Here is a 26,473-nt window from a genome sequence, read left to right as displayed (position 1 = left end):
GCTATCAAAACTTCCAAAACTACACCGACCTGATTTCTTTATGGCCAAGGATATGTAGGCAACCTCCGAAGCAAGGTTCGGTCAAACTTTTTCAAAATGCTTCCAAATGGAGTTTCAAACGGGCAAATATTTCTCGTAGTTGCCCGCTTTATCTTTGCCCGAAAACTCTTCATGTTCTCGAGCAAAGAGGGGCAGCTGTGAGCACCTAATTTTTTCCCCGCATGGAAATAACTCCTAAAAATAGACCAAAAATAATTTTTAAGGGAATTTAGAAGTTTTTCTTTATTTAGTTGCATTTCATGCATTTTTAATATTTTAAAATCGTAGAAAAATCATAAAAAATTGTCACGTTTTAATTTCATGTCATCTTAGGTTCAATTTGCATGTATGAATTAATTTTATTAAGCAAAAAATGGTCATTTTTATATATTTAAATTCTAGCCTTTAAAATTAGTATTTTTTTCTTTAGTTTTAAGTTGATTAGTTGTTTTAATTTTAAAAATAGATAAATAATTTTAATTAATACAAAAATAGATTGATTTAGGATTTTAATTAATTAAAGAAAAGAAAAAGGAAAAATTAAAGAAAAGAAAAATAGGAAGAATATATTTTGGTCTTGTTTCTTTTAAAATTGGGTCAATTCTTAAAATAATCCAAATTAATTTTAAACCCCAGCCCAATTCCCTTTCTTACCCGCCTAGGCCCAACTTTTCCCTCACCCATTAAAAATCTATTTTCCCTTAACCTAGAGAACTTAGACCTAGATAACATCAGAAGATCAGACCCTGCTCAAAAAACAGAAAAATGGCACTCTCTCTCCATCCTCATGAAGAACCGAATAGACCTCTCTTTTGGAGGGATTTCTTCTTCTTCTTCACTCCTTGACTCATGCCTACACACACACTCCTCCTTGCACACTCATTCCCAGATAATTCAAAAAATCTGAAATTTAACAATGTACAAAACTAGCTGGAAACCAAAAACGCCGAAGATCAAAAAATAAAAAAACAGATCTGAGATGAAGAAAAGTTATAAAAACAGATATAATTGGGATTTAAAAGGGATTTCAACGGCGTTTCTATTGGTGTTGATTGTTTCCTACTTTCTGGTTCTAGGAGATCAATTTGGCCTCAAATCTCTGCTGCTTACTGTTGTTGATCATTCTGTAGTGCACACTGAGCTTCACTCTTCTATTTCAGCCTTTATTTGGGCTAATTTCGAACTGTATTACTGTTGTTGAGGTATGGATTTCAGTTTAAAATGATGTAACTATTTTTGAATGTTATAGAGTTATAGAATTTGTATCAATGTGCTCTTTCCAGTATTTTTTCGAATGATCTTACTCGTTAATTGTTAGTTGCGATTTGGTGTTAAAATGTTTGCTTTAGTTAGTACCTAGAGCAACATCGATCTAGTAGCCTGTGTGAATGGTCTGTGACTTGAATCACTGTTAGCATTAATTGATAACTTTCATGTGCTTAACATAAGTTAATTTCTGCGTGAATGATATGTGCCTTATTTGCATTTGTGAAGATTGGCAGTAAATTTTCAGTTATTGAAGTGTAAATGAAAGTTAAATTATTTGAGACATAAGTGTTAAGGACAAAATAAAAAGAATTGGGCTCTAAAATGTTTACTGCTTTGTTTTGTTAGTTAGGAATAGGCCACAAGTAGCGCTAAATGAAAGAATGTAATTTTGTTTCGTTAATTTCATCTACGTGCTTTAATAATAACATAAATGTGCTTTCCTTGCTTTTAAGTCCTTTCTCCATTTGTAATACTGGCATTAATTAGAACAATCTCAAAAATGAAATATTAGTAATTAATTAAGTTGTTAATAGATTTAAGGTTGAATAACTTGTTAATCCAAATATTTAAAATTATATGTCTTCTCCACAAACAATTCAATATTCATAACTCTTGACATTACAATAATCCCAAAGTTTAGGAAAAATGATTCATCGCTAGCATGTGTTTAGTCGCGATAAAATAATAAATCATCGTGATTATGGGTACGATTCTCGTAGCATAGTCATGATACATAATTTCAAATTCAGGTGCACACTTGTGTAACTTAACCCTAACTTCAAAGTAATTATAAAATAAATATGTTGTAAATTGTGGGTGCATTTGACGCGACGATTTGCGATGTGTGTAAAACGACAAGTGTACGACAATCGTGACTTGTTCCAGAAATAACTCCATTAATAAATTAAAAGTGGTTAAAAGATAAAGATGCACAATAGGTTTAAAACATGTAGTAAATCAGATATTTAGGCCAATATTAATAGTTAAGCGACTGTACTCGAACAACGGAACCCGGAAATGCCTAACACCTTCTCACGGGTTAACAGAATTCCTTACTTAGAATTTCTAGTTTCGCAGACTTTTAAATAGAGGCAAAATTTTTCTCGATTTGGGATTTAAAATAAATCGGTGACTTGGGACACCATAATAAATATCTCAAGTGGTGACTCTGAATTAAATAAAATAATCTCATATCGAATAATGTCACTTTAATTGGAAAAACTCCATTATATTCCCCCTCGGGTGTAAAAAGGAGGTGTGACAACTGGAGTTTGCAGCATCTGTTCAAGCAGAAGGAACTTAACTTGCATCAGCGGAGGTGGTTGGAGTTGCTTAAGGATTATGATATTACCATTTTGTACCATCCCGGCAAGGCCAATATGGTGGCCAATGCCTTGAGTCGCCGGGTGGAGAGTTTGGGGAGCTTAGCATATTTACCAGTAGCAGAGAGGCCATTGACATCGGATGTTCAGGCCTTGGCCTACCAGTTTGTTAGATTGGATATTTCTGAGCTGGGTCGAGTTTTGGCTTGTGTGGTCTCCCAGTCTTCTCTTTATGATCGTATCAGGGAGCGTCAGTATGATGACTCCTACTTGCTTGTCCTTAAGGAAACTATTAGAGATGCTAAGGAGGTCACTATTGGATATAATGGTGTATTGAGGATATAGGGCCGGCTATGTGCGCCCAATATAGATGGCTTGCGTGAGTTGATTCTCCAGGAGGCACACAGTTCGTGGTACTCCATTCATCCAGGTGCCGCGAAGATGTATCAGGACTTGAGGCAGCATTATTGGTGGAGGAGAATGAATAAAGACATAGGGGAATATGTAGCTTGGTGTCTAAATTGCCAGCAGGTGAAGTATGAGCATCAACGGCCTGGTGGATTGCTTCAAAAGTTAGAGATTTCGGAGTGGAAATAGGAGCGGATCACTATAAATTTTGTTGTTAGGCTTCCACAGACTCAAAATAAGATTGATGCAGTTTGGGTGATTGTGGGCTGACCAAGTCAGCTCATTTCATTCATGTGATGACTACTTATTCTTCCGAGCAGCTGGCTCGAGTTTATATCCAGGAGATTATCAAACTTCATGGCATGCCGGTGTCTATCATATCTAATCGGGATATGCAGTTCACATCACAGTTCTGGAGGGTCGTACAGCATGAGTTGGGTACTCGGGTAGAGTTGAGTATAGCATTTCACCCTCAGATAGACGGACAGTCCGAGCGCACTATTCAGATACTTGAGGATATGCTCCGTGCGTGTATGATGGAGTTTAGAGGTTCTTGGGATAAGTTCTTGCCACTTGCAGAGTTTGCCTACAACAACATTTATTAGTCGTGCATCCAGATGGCACTGTATGAGGATCTGTATGGTAAGCGGTGTCGGTCTCTAGTGGGTTGTTTCGAGCCGGGCGAGACTAGGTTATTGGGTACATACTTGGTTCAGGATGCCTTAGAGAAAGTTAAGGTGATTCAGGATCGACTTCCATAACCCAGTCTAGACAGAAGAGTTATGCGGATTGGAAGATTTGCGATGTTGCATTCATGGTTGGAGAGCGGGTCTTGCTCCGGGTGTCACCCATGAAGGGTGTTATGAGGTTCGAAAAGAAAGGAAAGTTGATCCCAAGGTTTATTGGTCCCTTTGAGGTGTTGCAGTGAGTTGGGAGGTTGCTTATGAGCTTGCCCTACCTCCTAGTCTAGCAGAAGTTCATCCGGTATTTCATATTTCTATACTCCGGAAGTATCACAACGATCTGTCTCTTGTGTTGGATTTTAGCTCAGTCCAGTTGGACAAGGATTTATCTTATGTTGAGGAGCCAATGGCTATATTGGACAGGTAGGTTCGAAAGCTGAGGTCAAAGAATATTACATCAGTTAAGGTTCAGTGGAGGGGTCTGCCGGTCTAGGAGGCGACTTGGGAGACCGATCAGGATATGCGTAGCTGTTATCCTCATCTTTTCATCACTTCAGGTATGTCCCTACACTTGTTCGAGGATGAACGATTGTTTTAAGAGGGGGAGGATGTAACAACTCGGTCGGTCGTTTTGAGAATTATAGCCCCGATTACCTATTTACTGCTTTCCCTGTACTTATTTCTGCTTATGTGACTTGCCGGGAAGTTTTGTTTTTGGTTTCGGAGTATTTTGGGACACTTAGTCCCTAAACGGAAGCTTAAGTCTTAGGATTTTGATCATAGTTGGAACTATGTGAAGACGACTCTGAAATGGGGTTTCATCGGTTCTGTTAGCTCCGTTGGGTGATTTTGGACTTAGGGCGTGTCCAAATTGTATTTTGGAGGTCTGTAGTTGATTTAGGCTTGAAATGGCAAATGTTGAATTTTTGGAGATTTTGACTGGAAGCGGACCTTTTGATATCGGGGTCAGATTTTGATTCCGAAAGTTAGAGAAGATCCGTAATGTTGAATATGACTTGTGTGCAAAATTTAGGGTCAATCGGACGTGATTTGATAGGTTTCGGCATCGGTTGTGGAAGTTGGAAGTTTCAATGTTCTTTAAGTTTGAATTGGTCTATGTTGTGTTCACACTATTTTGTTGTTTTGCATATGATTGTATTATTGCACTCCCTTTCACTTATTTGGTGTATTTTAAGATATTATTAGTACTTCTCTTGCTTCTTTTGTTGTTACAGATCTCTTCTTTCGTTTCTTTTCTGGAATTATTATCTCTTCTGTTGAGCTAAGGGTCTCCCGGAAATAGCCTCTCTACCCTTCCGGGGTAAGAGTAAGGTTTGCGTACATCCTACCCTCCCCAGACCCCACTAGTGAGATTTTACTGGGTATGTTGTTGTTGTTGTTAAGTTTGAATTGGAGGGTGATTCATGTTTTTAGAGTTGTTTGATGTGACTTGAGAGCTCGACTAAGTTCGTATGGTGTATTAGGACTTGTTGCCATGTTTGGTTGAGGTTCCGAGGGCCTCGAGTGAGTTTCGGATGCTTAACAGATCAAAATTGGACTTGTGTTCATTGTTGAAGCCTTCAAGGCTTCTGGTGTTTTTGCACTTGCGGTGGGGAGACCACAGGTGTGGGTTGCACGTGCGTGAGGTCTGGCGCATAAGCAGAAATGGGAGGAGTTTCCAGGGGTCACAGGTGCAAGGGAAATGCCGCATCTGCGATGCCCGGAGATGCACTAGAGGAACCGCAGGCGCGGAGGAAGACCACAGAAGCGGACCATTGTCGCAAGTGCGCACACGCAGGTGCGGCCACCTTATCGCAGATGCGGACCCAGGAGACTTAAGTTAAGTCCGCACCTGCGATGGAATTTCCGCAGTTTTGGCGCGGCAGGTGCGATTATAGGCTCGCAAATGAGAAATCGCTGGGCAGAAAAAGGCTAAGTTCGAGGGTTTGATTTCATTCTCCATTATTGGACCTAGAGAGCTCGGATTGAGGCAAAATTTTGAGGGTTTTTCAGAGGAAACTTGTGGGTAACGATTCTTAACTCCTTTATGGTTATATCTCATTAATCTATAGTTGATTCCACCCTTTAATTAGGGATTTGAGGGGAAAATGATAGAAACTTCCTAGACTAAGTTTTTGAGTTTTGAAAGGCGATTTGAGGTCGGATTTGAGAAATTCTTGTATGGTTGGACTCGTGAGTGAATGATGTTCATATTTGTGACTTTTACCAGATTCCGAGATGTGGGCCCAGGGAGGCTTTTTAGGGCGATTTTCGAATTTCTTGATTAAGTCTTGATTTCATTAGTTGGATTAGTCTATTATAGTTGTATTTATGATATATGTAATTATGTTTGGCTAGATTTAGGTCATTCGGAGTTGGATAATCGAGGAAAGGGCATTCTTACGGATTGATTTGAGCTTGGTTCGAGGTAAGTGGCTTGCCTAACCTTGTGTGGGGGAAATCCCCTTAGGATTTGGTACTGTTGTGATATGTGAGCGTTGTGTACGTGAGGTGACGAGTACGTTCACGGGGTATTTGTTGAAAACCCCTTTTTTTTTATTGAGTAGTAACCGATTTTCATTTAAATTGAGTTATGCCCACATGTGTAGTTATCCTGTTTAGTCTAGTATTACATGTCTACGTGCTTTAACTGCTTATTTGATCTTTGTGCAGCATGCCTAGTTGATTTCCTATTTTTCCTTGATCCTTATCAGTCTTAACTGTAGAATTTTTACTGTTAACTGTGGTATTTATCGGTTTGAGCTGTGTGTTTACCTTTGCGATTACGAGGCGGTTCCTCGGGAGTTCTCCCTACACATTTACATTTGAGACTATGAGGCGGTACCTCGGGAGTTCTCCCTGTATATTTATTTTGAGACTACGAGGTAGTACCTTGGGAGATCTCCTTGCATATTTACTTTTGAGACTACGAGGCGGTACCTCGGGAGATCTCCTTGCATATTTACTTTGGGACTACGAGACGGTATCCCGGGAGATCCCCTGCTGTTATCCATGTGTACTGTACTGCCATTTTTGTTGTGTTTCCTTTTGTTGAGTTCCAGTCTTTTATTATACTGTATATTCTCCTACCTTATTTATTATATACCAGTGGGCCTGACCTGACCTCGTTACTACTCGACCGAGGTTAGGCTTGGCACTTACTAGGTATCATTATGGTGTACTCATGCTACTCTTCTGCACATGTTTTTATGTGCAGATCCAGGGACTTCTTATCAGCCACGTCATCAGTGAGCAGCGACAGTTGGAGACTTAAAGGTATATCTGCCGCGTCCTCAGACCTCGGAGTCCCCCTCTATTCTCCCCTATGTCCATTATCTTCTGTACTTCTTTTGTTAGACTCTGGTATATAGAGATACTAGTTTCCTTATGTAGTTTGTGACTCATGATGTTCCGGATTTCAGAAAACTGTGTATTACTGAGGTGTTGATTATTGTACATGCGGAGCGGCAGGGTTATTAATTATGTTGTTATCTGTTGCAATTAGTTGTTGAGTTTTTACTTCTATTTCTATTATTTCCGTAATTTTTTAGGCTTACCTAGTCGTAGAGACTAGGTGTCGTCATGACGTCTTACGGAAGGGAAATTGAGTCGTGACAATAAAGCATATATATAACTAGGTATTTGAATTACATATTTTTTTCTTTAAAATAAAAATATTAAATAATTATAAGTTGGTAACTGATATAATGAAGAATAATCGGCAACTTGACTATCTTTTAAATAATTAATATTTTAAAAATTAAAATAATTAATAAAAGCTTCAATTATGAATTTAACTTTTTTACCATTTCATATATAATATGGAACTTATGTTTGTTGTCTTTTTTAGATAACACAAGATAGATATGAGTTTAAAAGGGTTTTTTTTTCTTATTAATTATTTATACTAATGAATAGAAAATAAAGCTAGTAAAATACGAAATTATGTTTAATAACTAAGAAAAATAAAGAATGATAAAAAGAAAGAACCAGAATATGATAAGTTGTAAAATTATATGGACGCACACTATAAGCAACACATTGGAAGGTTGAAAAAGAAGGATAAGAAAAATGAAAGAGAAATAATTTAAATATAGTACTCGTACTTAATTTATTTGAAAGAAAAAAAGAAGATAAAAATCCACATTAGATTGTAATTACAAAGTACAATTACCATCGATTCGCACATTTCTTTGAGAATTAGAGAGTGTAATTATATTCTTTTAATTACACCTAATTTTATGTTGACCAAATAATTACTTAACTAGACAAATATGCCAAATTGTGTAGTTACGCTCAAATCCAATGACTAGGTTGCTTTTCAAATATGTTCTTATTATCGATGAAACTTCAAGAATTTCAAGAGAAAGAAAAACCAAACAAAAACATAGCATAAAATAACTCACACTATCTCCATGATTAAGCTTCCTTCTTTTTTTTCCTCTGGCAATTCCAACTTCAGAATAGTATCCACGTAAAATTGATTTCAGTTTTCAAAATTAAAATCAATATTAACAATATGCACATCCTGAAAATACAAAAGGGGATAAATGAGCGAAGGAAGTAGGCGTATCAATAGTAGTATACTAACACAGTTTGAGGAAGGCAAACTCTTATTTCGATGTTAGAATAGCATATACATTTGGTTAAAATTAGATGCAAGCTATTGTTTTCCCAAGCTAAGACTACACTTATATGAAATGAAATAAGAATTCGTAAGAGATTTAAAAAGTGCCTCAATCATGCTAAGCAAGCACACGATCTAAGTGCCTAAATATTAGTGCTAAGTTATTATCAAAAAATATATATATTAGTGCTAAGCAAACACACGATCTATATAGTGATTTTGTTTGACTTAAAAGATATTGGAACTTTTTTGAATAAATCAATTAAGGAAAATGAAGGGGTAAATCTTAGTTAAGTATAATAATTTCTAGAACAAAAGGTATATACGATGAACACAGTGGATAATATTTCTTGATCTTGTGAAGATGAATGATCGAACATTAACGATATCAATCGTTTATGTAGACAAGTGTTACAGTCAGTCTTTTTAACTGGAAAAGCAGAAAAGAGAGAGAGAGAGAGAGAGAGGGGGCTTTACAAGGTTGTTTTTCCGCTATATATAAGGGACAAACCCCTTCTAAGCCCTAAAAGACAAATCGTAGGGAATATTCAAAAGAATATTCCTAATGCCTCCTATTGGACCTACACTACTGTAAAAGTTGTGCAGTCTCTGATCGTTTGTCTGTCGTCCTCCACGGGACGTCGGGCTACAAGGATCTCGTCGTTGTCGTATTCATCAATCGGTCGTGGTCATCTAAATTTGGACTCATACAGTTAGTCCTTCCGCTTGTCGAGGTTGCAACTTGGTGCGTCCTTGATAAGCGGACACCACTCGCTCTTGTGGAGAAATTTGGTCTTACGAAGCGTTACGGTCTGGACAATAGTGGGAGGTCAGTGTGCTCAACAAGACACCGGATAGTGTATCTTATCGGGAAATGATGTCATCTCCACGTGCGTCATCATTATTCGTGTTTTTGAGACAGGGGTTGAGGGCTTGTCGCTTCGATTTCTGTGCCACTCTGCAGCCTTCCGCTTCGATTCTGGTACCACCCAATCCTATAAATAGGTGGAGGGTTTGTTTTTTTCAAACTCTTGGCCATTTCATTTCTAGTTATCCTTTCTCATCCCTCCCACGTTTGTTCCAACAACTTTCTGCTTCCTCTTCTCCCATTCTTCGTTCACAACCTTCTCTGCTATTTTAACACCTTTTCCATCGAAGAGATGCCTAGAACACATCATCTCGTGAGTGAAAGTATAAGAGGGGGGTGAATTGGAAATATTTAAACTTAATCGCTTATTAGTTATCTAATTTATTGGGTAGTCGACTAGATATGATATAGTAAAAGAAAGTAAATGCAGGAATTAAAGACACCAGAATTTTATACTGGTTCGGATTTAATGTGAATCCTAGTCCAGTCCCCTTGGGTTGCATGGGAGTTCTCATTTAGTAAATGTGTTTCTCCGAGTACAGTTGTAGTAAATTTGCACACAGTTTCTCTAGCACTCGTTTTTGATACAATGCCTCACCAGTGTTATGCTCTCTTTCTTTCCCTGACTTGTTACACAACAGATTTTAGTGAACTACAATGTTTGTTTGCAGTAGAATAAAGAGAGTGATTTTGGCTCGATCAAAGTATATCAGACTAGGGTTTAAGGCGGGATATAAACACTTTGATGGATGGTAGAGGCTTGACAACCCAAGAGATTTGATCCTTGGAAAGAAATTGATTCTTTCCAAGAATAAGATAGTAAGTCGTTGCTTCCCCTTGATTTCCTTCCTTCAGCAAAGATACGAGTGAAGACTTGCTCCTTGATTGTTTGTCTTTCCAAACTTATTCGCGTACCAATCTTCTCATAACTTTCGATCTTCCGGGATGCTGCCCCTGATTTGTGCCTTAAGGCTTGCCTGATTCTCTCCAACGTTGCTCTTTGCTGATTGAATTCCATCCAGATTTGCGAGTCCTTTCCTTAGTTGTCCAGATTTCCTGATTGTATAGTAATATTTGCTAATTGATTTCTTCCCTTATTCATCATTATTGACTCCAACATTCTTTTGGTATCTTCTTAACTTCTTGTAATTGATTTCCTGCACATGTATATTATTTGCATCATTAAAACTGGATCTAGCAATCTCCCCATTTTTGATGATGGCAAAATAATATAGTAATAAAAAAAAGTAAACACCAGCCGACTTCCCTGTGTTTTACTCCCCCTTAATGTATGCAGTTGACTTGACTGGTCCATGATACTCCCCCTCAATGGATGCAGTCGACTAGACTGTGACCAAGTCGACTTCTCCGTTGTACCTGTAAAAATACATATGCTACCTGGACAATATAAATTTTCTCCCCCTTTTTGTCATCAGCAAAGAGGGAATAAGACGAGAACTAAAGAGATAGCATTAAAACTAAGGAGGTAAAGTGAATACCCAACGGCTGGGAAGACAACACACAAAATCAGCACAACAAAAAAAATAAAAGTCATCCAAAGGCTGAAAACACAGCCCAAAACCAACAGAAAACAAATTGTCTTAAAACAACCATACTAGCGGCGCAGGAAATAGGTAAGGGTGTTGCAGATGGCCTCCTTTAACTGTTCAAAGCTTGTATTCGCAGAGACGCTCACACCATCCAACCTGTCATAAATCTCCCTGAAATCTTTGACAGCATTCTCCCTCACTCTGAGAACAGCAACTCTAATTTTGGACACGTCAGACCCTGTTTATTTGGAAATAGCATGAATGTCACCAACAGTAGACTGAGTAGCTGTGAGAAGGTTCTTGATTTCAGAGAGTTGAGAGTTAATAGCACGAAGCTTTTCACTAAGCTCAGAACTGTCAAGATTAAGTGGAGGAACAAAGGGTGAAGGTTTGGGTTCTACAGGGGCCTGCTTTGCTACACTCTCGCTCTTCTTAACCCAGGAGCCCTTGATATTCACATAGCCCATACTAGCAAAGGCTCTATAATTGTAGGACTTGGAGACAGTGATGAAAGGATAGTTGGACAGGGAAATTTGATGGACTTCCAGAATATGAGTGATTGCCATGCCATAGGGTACACTAGTGGGATCTTCAGCACTCTAGATCATGAAATTGATAACCCAGGAGGAAAGCTTGATTTTGAGTTTGGTTACAAGGCAATAGACAAAGAATGTGTCTCTTTGAGAGAAGGTTGAAAAGGAGCCAGTACGGGGAAGCAAAGTGGTTGCCACAATGTGGACCAGAACTTGAGTTTCGAAATTGACATCATTAGGACCTAGTTGGTTTGGAAGGGATTTAGAGGGACACTTAGCAATATACTGTTTGGCTTGGTCAAAAGTAATTTTGAAGTCATCGGGCCAGATGTTTTTAAACAAATTAGGAAAACCATAACAACTACACTGAAAAAGTGAGTCAAACAGGGCACAATCAAGAATAATGCGCTTACCTAGCACTAGAGATATCAACCTATCAGGTTTACTAGAACGAAGATTTGCATAAAATATTTTGACCAGGGGTTCATATACCTTAGGCGGAGGAACAGAGAAGAACTTTGCCCACCCTTGATAAACGAAAAGTTCTTTGACCTTACAATTAAGGGCTTCCATGTCATCAAGATCGAAAACCCTTCCATGAGCAATGGGCTTGTCTTTTAGAGCAATAAAAAGATCCCTATTTGGGGAATCCCAGAAATTTAGGTCAGATTCAAGAGAGGCAGAGAAATCAACCTTTGATTTCTTTGGAGTGGACGAAATAGGGTGTTCTTCCATGGGTCGCTTGCCTAAAGCCTTTTCTCCTAGAAGTTGTAAGTGTTCAGAAAAATCTCCCTGAGATGAGGCGAAGCCTTCAGAGTGATCAGACCCTAGGTCCACTTGTTCAGGGGGCGCATAAGGGGGTTTTGCTTTGGAACGGGTGCTCTTTCTGGTGGAAGCAGAGGGATTTTTGGAGTGTTTCGCCATTGTAGAGTAGGAGCTTTGATTGAAACTTTTGGAGAAGAGATGGAGATGAGAGTGATTGAAGGGGTTTTCTCTCTTAAGAAGAGGGTTTTGACGGTTGAGTACAGGAAAGGAAAAGTTGTCAGTTGAGAAGACGTGATGATTGGCTTTCCATCTTCGAACTGCGAACTGATGTGAAAGAAGTGAAAAGAGAGGGAAAAACGGAGGCGTAATTAAAGCATGGGAAAAGGACAATTATAGCAAATAAAATTAACTGAGCACATAGGTTCTAAGAGTTATTAGAAGTGCAAATAATACCAAGTAAATTTCTTAAAGTACAAAATCTCTCTTCTAATAAAGGCCTAGTAAAAATATCAGCTAGTTGAGCAGAAGTTCCAATAAAAGATATTTCTATATCTCCCTTAAGAACATGATCTCTAATGAAATGATGCTTAATATCTATATGCTTTGCTCTAGAATGATGCACAGGATTTTTCGAAAGACAAATAGCACTAGAATTGTCACAAAAAATTTATATAGGCTTAAACGAAAGTTCAGAGTCACCCAATTGATGAGACATCCATAGTAGTTGTGTGCAACATTGTCCAATAGCAATGTATTCAGCTTCCGTAGTGGACAATGCGACTGATGCTTGCTTTTTACTATTCCAGGATATTAATGCCTTTCCTAGTAATTGACATGTACCGCTTGTGCTTTTTCTATCCTCTTTATCACCTGCAAGGTCAGCATCTGAAAAACCTTCTAATTTAAAAGAGTTAGAGCGAGGATACCATAATCCATGAGATACAGTTCCAAAGAGATATCGGATGATTCTCTTTACAGCAGTCAAAATGTGACTCCTTGGGATCTGACTAAAACCTAGCACATTTACATACACTGAACATGATGTCTGGTCGACTTGCTGTCAGATACAGTAGTGATCCAATCATTCCACGATATTTGATTTCATCAATAGGAGTGCCATGTTCATCTTTGTCTAGATTCGTAGAGGGGCCCATTGGAGTGCCAATTGATTTTGCATTGCTCATACCAAATTTTTGAATCAACACTTTTATGTATTTGGTCTGACATATGAAGGTTCCTTCTTCAGATTGTTGAATTTGTAGCCCAAGGAAGAATGTGAGCGCACCCATCATACTCATTTCAAATTCTCTTTGCATAAGATTTGAAAATTCCTTGCACATAAGAGGGTTAGCACTACCAAATATAATGTCATCAACATAAATTTGAATAATGAGGTTACCTTCTGATGATCGTTTAATAAACAGGGTAGTATCAATTTTACCTCTTGTAAAGCCATGATCAACAATAAAGGTACTTAGCCTATCATACCAGGCACGTGGAGCTTGTTTCAACCCATACAGTGCTTTAGTGAGCTTGTATACATGGTATGGGAATTTTGAATCTTCAAAGCCTGGAGGTTGTTTCACAAATACTTCTTTATCGATGAATCCATTTAAAAAGGCTCTTTTAACATCCATTTGGAACAGCCTGAAACCTTTAAAAGATGCGTATGCCAGAAGAATTTGTATAGATTCCAAACGAGCTACTGGGGCGAAAGTTTCATCATAGTCGACTCCTTCCTATTGTGAGTAGCTCTGAGCAACTAGTCTGGCTTTATTTCTTATGACCTTTTCATTTTCATTCAATTTGTTCCTAAACACCTACTTTGTTCCGATTACAGACACATTATCAGGTTTGGGTATTAGTTTCCACACTTAATTCTTGCTGAACTGATCTAACTCCTCTTACATGGCTTGCACCCAGCTTGAATCTTTCAATGCTTCCTCTATCTTTTTTGGCTCAATTTGAGAGATCAAAGTGATGTTTGCTTTCTTTTTGAGAGCTACCCTGGTTTTTATTCCTTCGTTTGGATCTCCTATAATGAATTTCTGAGGATATTCAGGCTCGCTTCTCCAGTCATTTGGACGAACTACATTTGTAGTCAACTCGATTTGTGGATCTGGCATATTGCTGCTATTTTCACCAGTTGACTCAGTCGCAGCCGGTGTATTAACCGACTCTTGTGATTCGCCTTTATCCTGAGCTTTTTGAGTTTGATCTTCGTCACTTGCAGTAATTCCTTTCTCGACCAAGGGATTATTTTCATCGAATATAACATTTACAGATTCTTCCACACATAAAGTACGTTTATTATAGACTCTAAAAGATCTGCTATTTAATGAATAACCTAGAAAAATACCTTCGTCACTTCTTGGATCAAACTTTCCAAGATTATCCTTACCGTTATTGTGAATGAAATATTTGCTCCCGAAGAGATAGAAGTAACTGATATTTGGGCATTTACCTTTCCAAAGTTCATATGGGGTCTTCTTCAGTATTGGCCTTATGAGGCAACAGTTGAGGATGTGACATGTTGTACTTACACCTTCTTTTTGTTGGTCTTCTTCTACCATTAGAATTTGGTTGTAACCAGAATAAGCGTCTATGAAGCTTAATAGTCGCCTTTGCATCGATGAGCTGGTCGATATGTCGTAACGAAAAGGAATCTTTTGGGCATGCTTTGTTCAGGTTGGTGAAGTTGACACATACCGCCACTTCCCATTATTCTTTTTTACCATGACCACATTGGCGACCCACTAAGGATACTTTGATTCTCCAACGAAACCATTAGCGAGCAACTTATCAACTTCTTCATTGACTGCCTCGTTGATTGCGGCATTTAACTTTCTCTTCATTTGTCATACTGGTGGGTAAAGAGGGTCGACATTCAGCCTATGTGTGGCGATGTCCCTTGGGATTCCTGGCATATCTGAATGGGAAAAGGCAAACAAATCGGCATCGTTAGTTAAGAACTCATGGAACATACCTGGTTCTGAGAGGTTGTGTCCGATATAAGCTTTTTTCGTGTTGTCGGTGTTTTCCAATTGAACGGGGTCGAGGTCTTCTACGGTTGCCTTGCAGGCTTCTACGACATCCGGGTCTTTGATGGCCTCTATTTGTATGTCGGGTTTGGTTCCTGATATGGCTGATTGCTATGCTTCCGCACTTGCCCCCTTTAGTTGTTGGATGTGTGTGCAATCTTGGGCGATTCGGTAGCATTCTTGGGTGGTGCATTGCTCGCCTCGGATGCTGAATATTCCCCATGGGGAAGGAAATTTGACTACTTGATAGAAACTTGACAGGACGGCTCGCATGGCGTGTATCCATGGACCCCCTATAATAGTGTTGTAGGTTGTTTCCTAGTTCATGACGTGAAACGTCATTTCCAGAGTGACTCCTCCTGCCAGAATGGGTAACACTATCTCTCCATAGGTTCGTTCCACTGCATTATTAAAACCCGTTAGTGTTATGCAGCGTGGTACTATCTTATCCTCGAGTCTCATCTGTATGAGGACTCGTGGATGAATAATACACGCGCCAATTCCGTCATCCAACATTATTCTTTTTACATCGGTATCCGCAATACGTAAAGTTATAACCAAAGCATCATAGCGAGGGAAAGACAAACCGTTGGTATCTGACTTATCGAAGATGATAGTATCCTCGAGGTCATCGTACCGTTCGTGAGCGACTGCCCGCTTGAGTTTGTGTGTGGTGGTGAATTTCACATGGTTGATGATAACAACACGATAGAGAATTCAAGAATTACTAAAGAAAAAACAAGAAAATCAAGAAAAGTGTGGAAGCTAAAAGAAAATAAAGAAACGAAAAAAGACGGAAAATTAAAGATAGATTGAATTCAAGAAAGGGTTTCTTGAATTCAAGAAGTCTATTCTTGAAATTGAATCCTAACAACAATAATTAGCTAACAAAGAACTAATTGTCTTTGGTAGAGAATTAAAAATAAGAGATAAATTGTGAAACCCGACCCTTTAGAATAACAAAAACAACAATAAGCCTAAACTTATCACCTTTATTGAATACCTAGAAGTGATCTAAGATTTCGAAAGAGTTTAATCTTACCACCTTAAGTTGAGTCTTGAAGGTTGAAGAATAAATCCAAGAGTAGCCACACACAAGAGTGCAAGAAAAATCTCACAATTTTTATTGATAATAATCTGAATAATCTGAGTCTAAAAATAAAGAAGATACCCCTTATATAGGTAGGAGGGGGTCACGAAGTTAAGGCAAAAAAAAACAAGGAAAAAAAGTCCTAAACTACTTTGGACAACAAGTCCAACTACCTTAGGAAAAGAAAAATACTAGAAAGCAAAAACCAAGTCATTCTTGGAAAGTAATTCCAAAAATCTTAGGAAAAGGAAACATAACCTTAACTAACTAGGAAAACAATAATTATAGTCCTAAAATATATGGGAATAAGTCTCAAACCAATCTTGGATAGAATCTTGGAAATCTTGAAGGAAATTTGCAAGCAACTTGGCACCAACTTGCACTCAACATGTAGCACGCCTATTTTACCCTTCTTGGATATCAAGTAAGTCCTTTTCATGCTATTAAAAACGTGGTTTTATGTAGAACTTCATAGGTTGCAAGTTTGGACACATTTTAGGTGCCAAATTAGCCCAATAGTGGCCTGATTTGGACCTTCTTCAGAAGATATTTCTTGGGATCTAATCCACCTCATCTTGGACACGAATTTGGGCCATAAAATAATTATAACACCTAGATAACTCATATCCTTTATCCTTAAGCTCTTCCTCCCAACTAGGGCTGTCAAATTTGGCCCAAGCCCAAATTACCCGCCCAACCCGCCCAAGGTTGGGTTGGTTATTGACCCGCCCATTTATTGAACTTAGTCCATCTTGACCCAACCCATCTCAGCCCAATTAAAGTTAGACTAATTTTTAGCCCAAATTGATCCATGAGTAAGTTTGTCAAAATATCTTATAAATAATTTTATTTTTTGTTTAATATTTTTAAATATGACCATAACAAAGGCAAAAAAGCCTTATTTAGTAATTATATAATTTATAAGAAAATAACACATATTAATTAAAGTTTAATAACAGTTGGGCGGGTTGGGTTATGACCCGAATTTTAACCCATCTTGACCCAACCCATCTTATCCCAAGTAACTTTTGGGCGGGTCATTTGACCCGCCCAATTATTGACTCAACCCATTTTGACCCGCCCAAAATTAACCCAACCCGCCCATTTGACACCCCTACTCCCAACTAACAACTTCTTTGATCGAACCTGAAGTCCAATGACCTTGTTTTGCAACTTTTAAGCTTGAGATTTTGTTAAAGGCCCACTTTGAGATTTAAAAGCTTCATCATGGTCCTTGAATCGATTTGCGCTTCCTATGATGCTATCAGTTGATTACCGTTGTGAGCACGTGATTTTTGCCTTACAAAAACTACTCCAAAATAAATCAAAAATAAAATAAATTTCTTTTACTGTGTAATTTCTGAATTTTTGCGTGGTGTTAAATACTTGTGTTATGTCCGTAAGTGTTTACATTGTCATAATAAAATGAAAAAATAAAATAAAATACATATTGCATGCATATAGGATGTAATTATGCATTTAAGAGATAATCTAAATAAAATCACAAAAATATGCATTGGTTCTATTTCAGATATTTCGCTGTGTGATTGATGTTTTGTCTATGTATTAAATAATTGTTATAAAATAATTAATATATTTTTGTGAAGTTAAACTTGTTTTATAATTAAAATTAGAAATTTAAATTAGAAAATGAAATAATTGAAAAATAAAATAAAATAAAATAAAAAATCGGACCTGGATTTAAATCCAGGCCCAAATCAAATCACCCCCCCCCCCCACAGCCCAATCCAAACAGCCCAAGTCTGGTCCAGTCCCAAGCTAAGACCAAACGACGACGTTTGGTCGCATTTATCAAGGACCGTTGGATCAAATCCAACCAACGGTCAAGATCCCCTGCCCTTACCCGCAACCCATAACCCGACCCATTGACCCGATTCAATCTGACCCCAACTTTAAACCAAACGACGTCCTTTGGTTTAATGAATTAATCCTGGCCCTTCATCTTACTTGATCGGACGATTTCAATCCACCCCACCCCTATATAAGATCCAAGCCTTTACCCCGGCCCCTAACTGAACACCCCCCCCTCCTACACTATTCATCATCGTCCCCCAAACCCTCATTCCTAACCCTAGCCGCCCTAGGATTCCACCGTCTGAAACCCGGCGGCATCAACGCCGCCGGTCACCAAAATAACACCCTAAGATCCCCTGAACATCCTCTACACGAATATGACCTTAGATTCCTTCGAATCAGGCCCCAACCCTTCGAATCTTAAATCGAAGGTTGGCTTGAAAACCTGATCTAAACCTAACAGTCCCAAATCGACACCATAGCTTCCCCTAGTCATCCTGAGTATGGATCTGTTGTTTGTTTGGCTCGAATCAGTTCCGAGCTTCTCGAATCTTCTTTTGAAGATTCGGACCAAACAAGAACAAACTCAGATTTGTTTTAAGCTGACACCAAATGACCCCTAGGCTACCCTCACCCTTGTATCATGTTTGGTTCTCCTCGAATCTGACCAGAAATGGTTAAATCCCAAATCGAACTTTCAAGAACCCTAAAAATACCAAACTTTTGGATTCCGTTCATATTAAATAAAGATTGAGGTTTAATCGACCTTAGTCGAAGTATTTTCAGTGGAAAATACTTCGACTAAGGTCTGTTTGATTTCAAACAAAAATCCAAATCCAAGTTGAGTTCGAGTCGGAATAAAATTGAAGATTCAAAGGTATTTTTTCTATTTATTTTGTGTATTATACGTGTATTTTTGTGTTTGTTTTAGTCTGTGTAATTTTCCCATCTTTTATTATCATACTGTCTCCTACCCGTCTACTTGATTTTAAATGTGAATTGTTTCTGTTGGTTGTGCTTAGCTACAATGTGTGTAATCGACTCGATTAAGTTCGTCGATTAGTTATATTATGAATTCTCATTCATAATAATACTGATTGAAACAATCTGTTTCTATTATTATGTACTGTTTGTTGACAGATATTGTAGATAATCATTTTTAACTAATACTCGTCAGTTAAATCATCCTGGTTTATATGAATCTGTCAAAATAAGTGTTGTATATATGTTATTGTCTGAACATTAAAGTTTCAGGGCATTGTCAGTATTGACAATGATCCTGTGTGTGTTTGATTTTGGTTCAATGTTAAGTCCAGTCTGAATTTTTATGATAATTTCAGTAATATGTTGTTATGATGTTAGTTCTGAATTCAGTGTAATATTGCTGTAATGTCAAGTTTGAATTCAAGTTTACAAAAGTTGGTCAAATACAATTGTGTTAGGAGGTTAATAGGATTGGTTATAGCTGTAAATCAGAAGGATAATTAAGTTTATACAGATTTTAGAATCTGTTTTGCAGTAGGTTCTGATTTTTCAGTAATAACATCAGGATTTCAGGGGCATTTCTGGGAATGAAACAGTAAAAACAGGGTGTTAGTGCTAGTGTATTATAATGTAATGTTAGTGGCTATAGTTTAAGATACTAATGGGAAACAAGGGATAATGGGGCTGCTGAAAATCAGGTTAGGATCATATAAAGTATTAAAAAGTAGTTTTTAATGGAAACTTTCTAATTTTTAAAGGGATAAAGGGTCCATACAGCATTAAAAGGGTGCAACCAGCCCTGTATAAATACAGGAGCTGGACAGACAGAAAGGGGATCAGTTTTCAGAGGGAGGAAAATCAGTTTTCAGACAGAAATATTAAAGTTCAGTTTTCAGAGAAATTAGAAAAAAGAAAACTGAGATTTTGGGTAGATTTTAAGAGGAGGAACAATCTGATTTAGAAAGGCAGTTTTGATTTTCTTCAGGTTATCTGTTTAAGAGAGGCCGATTTTCAAAATATTAGGAAATATATACAGAAGTACATACACATTTGTGAAAAACAGAAAGAAAGAAATGTGGAATAGGAATCTGAAACAGGAAGAGGAAAGAAACTGAAAGCTGAAATGTTATCTTTCTAGAATCTGTCCGTTGTTTGCTTGTGATTATTGTTCAGTCCAAATCTGAAATTTTTCTCAAGTCTCTGTCACTATTCATCTGGGTTAACGGGTCTTGTTCAGACTTGCTGTGTTATTGGTATATTCTGCTAATTTTGTTACGGCTGCAACTGCTGAAATTTACTCCTTCTACCTTCATTTTCAGGTATATGTCTTTTAAATTTTAAGTTGGAAAGAGATTCAACATGACTCATCAATGAAGCTTGAATTGAAATTCTATTTTTCAATTGTCCAAGTTCATTAGTTTAAATTTCATTTTTTTTAGTTAACTAGTAGTGAATTCAATTTGATAGCTATGAGTTAAATTGTCTTATTTTGAAATTCATATAAAGCTTTGTAATAATGTTAGTCATTCCGAAATCTCATTGGTATAGGTATATGTGAATCGTAAAAACAGGGAGTAAGGCATAAAAATGGGCCATTGATTACATCCCATAATACCATTAGCTAAATGTAAAGATTAAGAAGTTACATTAGTAGAATATCTTGTAACAAATATGATTTTGTTTAGATTGGTATAAGTTATTATATGGTATGATGACAGGTATAATCATATGAGTAAAGTAAGTTGGTATAGCTCGTCATGATGTTAAGAATATTATGAATGTTTAGGCGTACAATTATGTTGTATGTAATACAATTCGAATTGAATCAATTTGAATAATAACTCTTTTTTCTCATCAATTTGATTATTTATCGTTATAAATAAACTGAGCAATTATAATTCTGGATAAAAATAAGTAATATGAGAATAAGAGGAAATATACAAATTGCTATACTTTATATCAATGACAACTAGAAATAGGATTTGCACAAATTAAATAATGAAAATTGTTCAAAAAAAAAATATAATTCTTTCCCCTCATAAATCATTTTTAGTTTCATATACAATTCATTATTGGGCATGTAGATATATATGTTGTATTTGTGAAGAATAGTATTAATCATGTTTTATTCTTTATTTAGAATTTGAATAGTCTTGGATGAACATGTTATATGCGGAAATTATAATCAACGGGCAACATTCAACAAATTGTGAAATATTTTTTTTTTCAAGGATTAAAGGGTATCTTAAATGAAGATTTCTCATAATATAATAAACAATTTGTAGAAAAATCCCTGATATCATTACAAATATTTTGCGCAATTAGGGATACGTTCGCGTACCCTGATTATATTTTTTAAAAGCAAAAAATTCGGATTATGCGTACGCGCAATTTCGAGCGAATATTTAATAAAAGGATTTTTCCAAAGGCGTTAAATCAATTTCATAAAAAACCCGAGATGTACGGTTCACTATTCAAGAAAAACACATATTCTTGATTCGACAATTTCGAAAAATGATTGTTTAATAAATATATTACCAAAAGTTATCGTGTACACGTACGCGTGACACAATTCCGTATTTTTAAAAAAATTCATAACACGAATATACGTACGCGTAATTCGATTCAAAGAAGGGTCCTCAATCACAGTAAGTATAAGCGGTAGTAAAAATCATGTAACATCAATATATTTAATAAAATCAAGATAATTACGCCAATAATAAAAACAGTTAAGCGACCGTGCTAGAACCACGAAATTCGGAAATGCCTAACACCTTCTTCCGGATTAACAGAATTCCTTACTCAGGATTTCTGGTTCGCAGAATAATAAACAGAGTCATATTTTCCTCGATTCAGGGATTGAAATTGGTGACTTGGGACGCCTTAAAATTCCCAGGTGGCGACTCTTAAATAATTAAATAAATCTCATTTCGACTGTCCTTTAATTGGAGAAAACTCCCCACACGCCCCGCGGGCGCGGTAAAAAGGAGGTGCGACAGCTCTGGCGACTCTGCTGGGGACCAATTGTAAACTGTAACCCAGAACCATTGGTTCAGGGTTTAAAGAATTCGAGCTTAAAATATCTGTGTTAATTGGCTTTATTTACTATGAGATTTTCAACTGTTTATATGCTAATATGCTAAATGTTGCTGTTTACCGCTTTAATATTATTTGAATTGTGAATATATACAACTGCTACGAAACCCCCTTCTTTCTGAGTCTTCTGAATTTATGGTGTACACGTGCGCGTGACCCACCTTTCTGTTAGAGTCGTACCAAATAAGACGAAGTTGGGACAAGTAACTAGGCCGGGCAGACTTTCGTGCTCCCGGTACGTTGCCCCCGCTTCGGCTCAAACTGTCCGTTTGGGTAAGCCAGGTTTAGAACAATCAACCTAAGGTTTTACACTTAGAATAACTCAGCCATGTACCGGATCCCTAGTAGGAACGAATATTTGCATCATATGCATTTGGCCTTGGAGACTCAACACAGGGGTTGGGTCTGTCTAGGACAGGTGAACCCAAAATAAAAAGACCATCATGATGCATCCTACTTGTTACTTGTGCATTCATTTGCCTCGAACATGCTTGTTGACCAGCTTAAATAAAATCATGGTAAGAAGAAAGGAATAAAATGGGTTGTTTTAAAAAAAATTCGAAAAAAAATAGTTTTAAATTTTGAAATAAAGGTATTTAATAAATAAATAAAAAAATTCGAAAATGATTTTTAGTATAAATTTTCCAAAATGAATTTTGACTTTATCAAAATTAAATTTCAGATACAAAATGAGCACCACACAAAGCCCCTCATCCACAAGTACGGAAGAATTTCTATGTCAGCTTCAAATGTGGTGGTATGATTTAGGCGAAGACGGTCAAAAATGGGTCGTCAAGCATTTGGGAAATCTCACGGACATTATGAAAGTTAAACCCCGTGATGATCTGATTGCGGCGTTAGTAACTTTCTGGGATCCTGTTCACAATGTTTTTTGTTTCTCTGACTTCGAGCTTACTCCTACATTAGAGGAGATAGCTGGCTATGTTGGTTTTGACGGAAGTTTAAGAAATCAAAGCTTGATATTCACAAAGGCTCCTTCAGTACATCGATTCTTCGGTCTTTTGAACATCAGCAGTCAAATCAAGAAAAGCAATGTCATCAATGGATGTTGTTCCTTCAACTTTTTGTATTCAAGGTTCGGAAAGTCAGATGGGTTCGAAATTCATGAGAAAGGCCTTACTAATAAGCAAAACAAAGACACTTGGCAGATGCACCGTCGATTTGCTTTCATGGTGGCTTTTCTAGGAGTCATGGTCTTCCCAAATAAAGAGCGAACAATTGATATTCGCACCGCAAAAATTGTGCAAATCCTCACCACCAAACAAAATCACACCTTTGTCCCCATCATTCTATCAGATATTTATCGGGCTTTGACTTTATGCAAATCAGGAGCAAAAGTCTTCGAAGGATGCAAAATTTTGTTGCAAATGTGGGTGATTGAACATCTCCAACAACAGCCCAAGATCATACAGTATGGGTCAAACAAAGCTAATTGCATTGAGAGCTATGAGGAAAGAACAAAAAATTATCAAGCTCCAGAAGGGATAGAAGCATGGGTATCTCATCTAAAGGCTTTAACGGCAAATCAAATTGAATGGACTCTGGGATGGCTCCCGATGAGAGAAGCAATACATATGTCAACCTCAAATAGTTATCTACTACTATTGGGATTGAGAAGCATTCAGCCGTATGCACCACTAAGAGTCCTAAGGCAACTAGGGAGATATCAAATAGTTCCTGATGATGAAGATTTGAGTATGCAAGTAATCGAATTACACCCAGAAGCCACTATTCCCGAAGCTCTACTTCAGCAGATGTGGAATGGGTGCCGATACTTGAAAAGCGATACTCAAGTCCTAGACGCTACAAAGGGTGAGATAAATCCTGGATATGCAAGGTGGTTCGAAAAACGGTCTCGCGTGGATGATGTACCAGAACCTGAGCTAAAAAGGCCAACAAAAAGACCCCATGTTCAAAACTTCAATGATAAAATCCAAGAGCGGTTGATCTGGGGAGAAAAAGAAAAAGGGTACAAAGCAACTATCCATGCCCTAAAAGAAAATCTAAGAAGCCTCAGTTTGGAGAAAGATTTGCAAGCACAAGAAGCCGAAGGCGAGAAAAAGAGTCTAGCTTGTGAGAATGAAAATCTTCATGCTCGATTCCAAAAAATGAAAAGAGTTTCTGAAACACCAAAGAGGAGCTGGAAGGATCAAAAAACCATCGCCAATCTCTTTGAAAGAATGCAAGATTATGATTCCATTCTTGCGGAAAACGAAAGGGCATTGAGCAAAGCAAAAGAAAGGATCCAACAATTAAACGAAGAAGCCAGATCTAACAAGGAACGCCAAGATAGGCAATCCGAAAAAGACAAGGCACAATTCAAGAAGGAAAAAGACTATTGGATGCGATCAGAAGACCAGCTTCGTGCACAACTAGAAGAGGCAAAAAGATGCAACAGAGAACATCAACAAGCAGACCTCGACAGGGAAAGATCGCAAGCAAGATTAGAGCAGGCCAAACTCCGAGCTCTGTTAGAATCAGCTCTAGATCGTGAAAACCATGTCAGAGATATAGCCACCACTCGTCAGCAGCAATTGCAAGACCAAGACCAACGTCTCCAAGATTTCAGGGCACAAATCCACGACCTGGCAGTCTTCACATCTCAAAGTTATGTAAACTGCCAAGGAATGGATTATGAAAGGTTTACAGAGCATGCCCCCACTTTTGCTCGTCATATAGCAATGGAGTTGGAAAGGATGTATCGAACGCTGGGAGGCCATCCGGGTCAAGCCCCACATTGAGCATATAACCCAATGTTTGACAACAAAGGTGGAAAGTGGGGCACGTTGTGAGATGTTAAGAATTGTATCTTTTATTTTGATTTAAGTGTGTGTGTTTTCAAGCCATTTTCTTAAAGTTTTCAAATGTAATTCCATCTTTGTGTAATGAATAAAAGTAATTGCCTTTGGTCCGAACTACGCAAGGTCTGATTCATGTAAGGCATGATACGTAGGCAATCTCTAAAATTCGACCACCACGATAAAAGATATATATACTAAATAAAAGTGAATGACAATTTTCAATTTCAAGAAAGCTGGGACGACACAAGCAGCCGAGCAAATGCATAATAGAAAGGGATTATTTGTCTAAGAGCATTGCATCTCAACGTGCGATTATATATGTGTTAAACTCTCACAACTAACAAGTTTGTTCATTTTCAGAATTCAAGCAGTTAGTTTCTCTAAAGAGTATACTGGCATATTATCACTATCACACAAGATCAAAAGGACCAATACCCGAAAGTATGTCTATCCCAGATGTTGACACAGGTATGGAGATAGAAGAGATGGATGTCGGGAAAATGAAAGAAGAGATGTTTAAGCTCAAGCAGCAAATGGCTGAGATGTACCAAGCTTGGTCTACAGGACAGTTACCCCCATCTTACCCAAATAACCTTGCTCCATCAATTACCCAAACTCAGGATAATATCACCACTGAATTATCCCCAAGTTTCCCCATTTATCAGCACTACCGAGGCACCACCTCTCAGACACCACAGTCTCCACCTCCAAAACCAGTTCCGTACTTTCCTCCACCTATGACTCCTGTTTTCGTAGCACCTCCCCCCTGCTACATTTCACAAATCTCCTAGTGAGCCTACATTCCAGGCCCAAGACAACCAATATTACCCCCGGAGCCCACCTTCAAAGCCTCCGAAATCAATTCAACTGCTCCTCGGTTTGATCTCCCAACCGAAATTGACAAGCCAGCCAAAAATGCTGAACAAGAAGAGATGTTCAGGAAGGTCAAAAGTCTAGAACAATCGTTCCGAGACATGCGGGGATTAGGTGGGCAAGTCAGTGTAGCATACAAAGATTTGTTTTTATTCCCTAATGTACAATTGCCAGTTGGCTTCAAGATGCCCAAATTTGACCTATACAGCGGGCACGGCGACCCAGTAGCCCACTTAAGGGGTTTCTGTAGCAAGATGCGAGGAGCTGGGGGAAAGGATGAATTATTAATGGCTTACTTCAGTCAAAGTCTAAGCGGATCAGCTTTGGAGTGGTATACACGCCAGGACCATGGAAGATGGTACACCTGGGATGACCTGGCACAGGCATTCGCATACCATTTCCAATACAATCTGGAAATCATCCCAGATCGATTATCTTTGACAAAATTCGAGAAGAAAAGCAATGAAAGTTTCAGAAAGTATGGCTTTCGGTGGAGAGAACAGGCAGCAAGAGTGGATCCTCCTATGAAGGAGAGCGAAATGGTAGACTACTTCCTCCAGGCCTTGGAACCAACTTACTATGCCCACTTGGTTTCAGTGGTTGGAAAATCATTCAATGAGGTAGTGAAGATGGGAGGTATGGTGGAAGAAGGCCTCAAGACAAATAAAATCATGAGCTATTCAGCAAT

At 37.9% G+C, this 26,473-nt stretch overlaps 1 protein-coding gene and 1 long non-coding RNA gene across 2 annotated transcripts; one reads left to right on the top strand and one right to left on the bottom strand.

Moving 5' to 3' along the window:
• Positions 1–575: 575 nt before the first annotated feature.
• On the top strand, positions 576–7,204 carry LOC142163575 (uncharacterized). The gene is made up of 2 exons (XR_012694525.1): positions 576–1,241; positions 6,939–7,204. It is a non-coding gene; the product is annotated as an uncharacterized LOC142163575 (long non-coding RNA).
• A 5,527-nt stretch (positions 7,205–12,731) lies between these two features.
• On the bottom strand, positions 12,732–13,701 carry LOC142163177 (secreted RxLR effector protein 161-like). The gene is made up of 2 exons (XM_075220437.1): positions 13,506–13,701; positions 12,732–13,078 (listed from the first exon to the last, which is right to left on the bottom strand). The coding sequence occupies exons 1-2, from the start codon at positions 13,699–13,701 to the stop codon at positions 12,732–12,734; spliced, it is 543 nt and encodes a 180-aa protein (XP_075076538.1).
• Positions 13,702–26,473: the final 12,772 nt, after the last annotated feature.

The sequence above is a fragment of the Nicotiana tabacum genome, chromosome 8 (assembly GCF_000715075.1).
Source record: "Nicotiana tabacum cultivar K326 chromosome 8, ASM71507v2, whole genome shotgun sequence".
Classification (NCBI taxonomy): Eukaryota; Viridiplantae; Streptophyta; class Magnoliopsida; order Solanales; family Solanaceae; genus Nicotiana; species Nicotiana tabacum.
Note: the sequence above shows the minus strand (reverse complement) of the source record. Positions and strands in the feature narration are given on the sequence as shown.